A 5,837-nucleotide genomic window follows, 5' to 3' on the forward strand; every position below is an offset into this window, starting at 1 on the left:
AAGCCATTTCAGGGGTATCTTAACTATTCTGGCCGCGAGGCAGGAAGGCGTTCTCGGTATCGTTTTTAGGTAGAGTAGTTCGCTAGCGCCTTATAGGACGATTCTTAGTAGTAGAACCTAACTCTATAAGAGCTCTCCGCTTATTTAAATTATATATAGAGGCCTAGGAATATAAGCAGAAGTAGAAGTAATATATAGGGAAGACGCGCCTTTAACCGATATAACTGGCATAGCTTTAAAAGCTTCTTTAAAGGGCCGTTTTTAATAAAGTTAAGGCGGGGCTTATAAATATAGCACTTGCTGCACTTAATTGTAATAGGATCTGCCATATTTATAGTGGTATAGAGGTGTAAACAAAAAGGAAGGTGTAATACTAAGATATTTTGACGTTTATAATATTTTGATGTTTATTACGTGGATTCTGCTATAACCTACCGCCCGCAAGTTTTTTTCTAACTAATCAGAAGCCGCCTCCCAACCAATCAGAAGCTGGCTTGGCGGAAGTTTGAAATCTAGGACCCCCCAACCCGAATATATAGACCACTTGTACCTCGGGTCAATAATATAGATACTATAGACAAGGCGTTCCGACGGAGTGAGTCGTCCATTCCCGATTACCCTGTGTTGGACGCCGTAGCGAATGATAAGGACCATGNCTGGAAAGGCCACGTTGTCTATTGTCAGGTACAGTAATCTACATTTTTAGGTAGTACCAATAAGGACTTCAAGCTTATCTTGTCGATTGCCTTCTTTTTGGTTGCCCCTGGTCATTGGATAAGGCTCTACAGCCTTGTTGACGTGGCAGTATTTGGGTAGCCGCAGAGTGCCCCGCCAAGATAACTCTCATCTAAGGCAGACTTGTACTCTCGATATATAGGTTAGAAAAGTCCACGCTTTTAACAGCATACGGCTTATCAATAGTACACTGACATTGCATTTTCCACATTCCCGAATCACATTCCAGAAGTTCTAGTGATCTATTGATATATCATCAATCTTCAGCCTTGCTCCGGGACCCAATCAACCAGCATGGAACTCGCCGCAAGAGTCGTCGATCTCACGCGTGCGCTACTTGACACAGCCAATAGTGAGAGCGGTGCACAAGAGGTTGTTCGCCTCGTCCACGATTGGCTTACTCGAGAGGGAGTGGATCAGAAAGAGTACAAATACTGCCTCTCGTCAATTGGTGGGATAGCCTTCCCCAATGAGAGAGGGCTCAGCCTTCGATCATGCATTCAATCAGCGGACCAGAAAATGAGTACCATCTCAGGACTGAAGCTTCGACTATCCGCAGCGATCGGGCGATCGATGGCATTCGACGATAATTTCACATATATCGTTACTACCGTAGCAACACTCATGGCATTCTATAGTTTGGAGTATATCACCGAGGCGCTGTGTTATATGGCTCTCGATCAAGGTGGTCACGAAGAAGAAATCAATATACGATACAGCATTCGTCAAACGCGCCTCACGCCGGTCTTGCGGAAATTCGTCGAGAGTGTTGCGCTCCACGTTGTTAATGCAGGGTCAACCCTCCAGGTTTTGCCTCCGGAACTTCAAAAATTCTACGTACACAAACATCCACTCTCTCCGGAGACGTTCAGCGCACTTACTATGGCAATTCAACGTAGTAACGAAGAGATGCTTATCACTTGTACAAACTTCCCTCACGACCTCACTTCATGTGACAATTCAACGTAGTAACGAAGAGATGCTTATCACTTGTACAAACTTCCCTCACGACCTCACTTCATGGCTGCTTTCCCACTTTCACGGAAATCTAGAGATCTCTGTATGTGGATTAGTGGTCTATGAGGAGGCACTCGGCAGAGTACCAAAAAACCTTCGGATTATTGTCAAAACATCTTGCGAATCAGCATCAAAGATATCATGTGCTTCCTTTTCGGAAGGCTCAGTGGAAATGGCAGCGCGTGTAGGCGGATCGTATCAGACGCTCATTAACGAATTGTCTTGCCATACCGTTGCCCAACCAGTAGACAGACAGAAGCTGTACACGACTTCAATACTCTACCACCGCCAACACGAAATTCTCAACTCGCAAGAGACCGCTGAGGTTCATCTTGCAGCACAGTGTATGCTCAAGTGGCTATTAGATATTGAGGTTAGGCCTCACCCGCACTCAGTAGGCTTTATCGCCTTGCAGGGTCGAGAAGACGAAAGCCGCTTTAACAAGCGAGTGAAGATTCAAGATTTGGTGGCCCGGTACCCCAGCTTTGTATTTAAGAATAAGGGTCAGAAGAAGGACAACATGATAGTCTATCGAATTCCCGACGGGTGTCCTGCGCTACTTCATAGCCAGTCAGGAAACGACGTAATTGTTTGGAGTGGATATCCGCACCACGACGCGTATCAAGACCTTGCTGAACACAGTTGGAAAAGCATAATCGAGTGCTTTCCGATCGCAATTTCTGCTATCGAGTGGGCCAAGAGTCGTTGTACCTGTAGCTCTTGTGCAAAAGGGGAACCGCTGGGCTCTGGGAAGATTGGGTGCTTGAGGGATGCCGCTCTGGATGAATTACTGTTTCTGTTGGCCCATGGGATCGTGGATAGCTTTGGGCTCGATGATACATCAGGCCTTATCGATATGGAAAGCCAGAAAGATGCTCTCCGCGTCCTTCTTGCTGAACTGATCTTTCAGAGCGTCATATTGTGGAACGCATGGTTTTCTTTTACCGCCTTGGCATATCTAGGGGGAACGCGGTCGGCGCTCAACTCTCGGAGAGGGGATGGCTGGAATGTATTTGCTGCATTTCAATACGGTAATCTAGTCATCGCCTCTCCCTGGTTGGATCTCAACCACGACATAAACGGAAGGTTATTCTTTGGAGCATTCACGTCTCAGGGTCAGCTATGTGGCGTAAGCGGTGAATTTGCAGCCATCCAAACGGAGAAAGTCATGGAAACAGCAGAAATAGTAAGATCGGACTCAGCATCGAGCGAAGTGGATGAAAATGAGGCGCGCCCGGATGACGCTGTCCTAGAAACTGCCATCATTGGCGCCGCTGGCATTCCATTCCGATTGTTAACAATGGTGCGATCCTGTTCATACCGGCGAATCGTGGACCCTGCCGATGCAATAATGGGACTATATCGAGCCATAATTCCGAAGTGTAACCACCTAAATGACATGTATGGAAAGATCAGCAAAGCTCATTACAGGGAATTCACGTTTGATCAAATTCTTGGCGAATGGAACAAAGATTACATTTCGACCCAACAGTCTGCCAGTTTCGATGAAAGTAGAAAACGGAATGTAACTGTAACATTCGATACCGCCCTGAAGTATAATGTGGCACTGAGCCTAGCTTATCCTGAAAGCGTTGTCCATGGAGATCAGTGTTGTGCACAGTGTGCAATAACTATTCTCAAGAACGACGGTGAACTGCCTTCATCGATCATTCGCACTGTAGCCAAGGTTGGCACAAGGATGATTGAAAATTCTTAATCAAGCCATCCAACACATTATTTCATTGGTCTCGAATCTAGGGCTTGTTCTGTTATTTACAGGAAATAAGAGTATTCCTATACTTCTCCTAGTGGTGTTTAGAATCTAGCCCTGCTGTCGATTCAGGTTGAATTTAGCCTATTACCCTATCCTTGTTCCTATACCGGTTGTACTACTACCCCCGTTTCGGTTACAGACCCCCCCTCCCTTTCCTATTTCAGACACCTACCTCGTGTATAAATAGCTTCTTTTCTTCATAGTTTGAATAGACAGAGTCCTCATTCTTTACTTACTCATCTGTGCACGGACTACCGATCGACACCTGCTCACTTTCTTCAATACTTTTCCGTTAAGGTTCATAGTCATTTCGTCTAAGTCTCCATCCCGCGCTTCTTGCCTGTGAGGGGAGAGTTAGAACAAGCTCAAACAGCACGGCCAGATTTCGCAGGTACGGGTGCGGAAAACACGAACGCCTGCAGTGGAGACTTTCCGCCAGGTACACATCTTTAGTGATCGATCTACATGTATGTGTGAAAAGCAGACATGGCAATAATCAGTTAGTTAGTTACGGTTGTGTTGGATTACATAGTAACATAACTAACCAAATCATAATCGCATCTGCTGATTATGTTACGTAGATACAACTATATAACTAAATCGGATATACTACGGAAATAAGAAAAGAAGGGGTAAACCTTTAAGGATCTCCAGGGAGACATCTAGGTAGAGCTTCTGGTATAAGCTTTAGTGGGATTATTATCTACATGTAATAAACCACGTGTAGATAACATCACGTGTGGGTCCGTACCAAAAAGACATAATCAACGTAACTGTACAATCAAATCGCAATCAAACGGCTGATTATGATTTTATAGTTATTGCCATGTCTGGTGAAAGGCATCTTATAGCAGTTGTATAACAATACGAAGTTACTGCAGCTTTTGCAGCAATATCTAGGGTAGATGTGCTTATTTCTAGGCGATTCCTCCTAAAAGACGCTGGTCAGAAAAAGGCCGCACTTTTAACCTCTAACTGAACTTACCATAGTTCGTGATTTAGGAGCAAATGGTGGTGGAGGATAGAAAGGATTCCGAGTGCCCTGCCTTTCTAATGCGGACACATACGATTAGGTATAGGTGCGTAAAAGGACCCTTAGAGAGCGTTCTGGAGTAGACGGTTGGGAACCGCAGTAGTCCGGGACGACGTCGGCCCGATAACCACCATTGACAGCGTCGTTAGCTTCGCCAAGCCATTTCTGGCCAATAAGCGATAGGTTCAAATCTGAACCCGCGATCGTGGAGTTCGCGAACAAGGTCATACTCAATAAAGATAGCAGCGCCGTAAGTGTTTATTAGGACGTGTTGTCGGCCGGTATGATATATTGAGGTGGACGTTCGAAATTGATGTGAGCCGAGCCGACGTGCTCCGCCGGCGATCTTATTCGGTTAAGCAGCCTCATCCCAAAAACGCACTCGCAGTCCATGTCTACCGACACACCAACCCAAACGATGTCGACCGCTACAGCCTACGCATGTGAATATGAGGCGTCGCTTGCCGCGGCGGAAGAACAGTAGGGAACAATGAGTTCCAACTACAGAGGCTCAGCCCAGGGAAATCGACATCTTGCCGGACGAGGGCCAAGTGGAGGAGAACGCGGCCTTGGAAGACAACGCGAAAATTGGGGGGCGGCAGACTTGCTTTACTTACGCTAAGGGAGAGGAATTGAACAATATATTGAGCACCCATTCTTGCGTTTGATGAAACGTGTATTGCGGCAGTCTATATTCGTGGAATTTCGAAATATCGGCACGCAAGGGTTGCACACCGTATCGTTGAGCGCGTCCGTCGCACATCGTTGCCGTAACAGATGCACTGTGGCCAGCGATAGTAGACGCCGATGCAACAATACCCTCGACAACGAACAAACGGGTCCTCACACACCCCCCAAGTCTACACCTTCGCCCCACATGTCCAGCACCTTCTAAGGCAATATTCCCTACGTAGCCCTCGTCCGATAATACGTCATTTCCCCTTCACTGAGCTTCCTAGCCGGGGACCATTGTTCCTTACTGTCCTTCCGCCGTGAGGAGGGATGGGTTATATTCGTATACGTATACTGGAGCGATCGAGATCGCTTGGGTTGTGCTGCCTATGGACATGGACTACGAGCGCGTTTTCAGTCGGTGAGTTGAACGTCAGGGGAGGAGGTTGCGGACACCTGATGCTGCTGGAGTCGCAGCCAGGTGAGATGCTGAGCATACAGAGCGAAATTGGACGGTGTGGGGATAGCCAAGGACTCGATTGTTTGTAATAATTCGAGAGTTCGTCGGTATTTGCAGGTATTGCCATACCTACTCTTTACCATATC

General features: G+C 46.6%; 1 protein-coding gene across 1 annotated transcript; it reads left to right on the forward strand.

Moving 5' to 3' along the window:
* The first annotated feature begins 664 nt into the window (after positions 1-664).
* K441DRAFT_669206 (uncharacterized protein) lies at positions 665-3,791 on the forward strand. Its single transcript, XM_067650112.1, has 2 exons — positions 665-1,633; positions 1,704-3,791. Exons 1-2 carry the CDS (start codon positions 1,030-1,032, stop codon positions 3,467-3,469), a joined length of 2,370 nt encoding a protein of 789 aa, XP_067497936.1. The 5' UTR covers positions 665-1,029; the 3' UTR covers positions 3,470-3,791.
* The last annotated feature ends 2,046 nt before the right edge of the window (positions 3,792-5,837 follow it).

Source organism: Cenococcum geophilum (genome assembly GCF_001692895.1).
Source record: "Cenococcum geophilum 1.58 unplaced genomic scaffold K441scaffold_68, whole genome shotgun sequence".
Classification (NCBI taxonomy): domain Eukaryota; kingdom Fungi; phylum Ascomycota; class Dothideomycetes; order Gloniales; family Gloniaceae; genus Cenococcum; species Cenococcum geophilum.

Excerpts from the sequence above, each read along its gene's own strand:
- K441DRAFT_669206 (XM_067650112.1), top strand. The coding sequence starts at position 1,030 with ATGGAACTCGCCGCAAGAGTCGTCGATCTCACGCGTGCGCTACTTGAC. Across the intron at positions 1,634-1,703 it reads TACTATGGCAATTCAACGTA|GTAACGAAGAGATGCTTATC; the intron begins GTAACGAAGAGA and ends CAATTCAACGTA.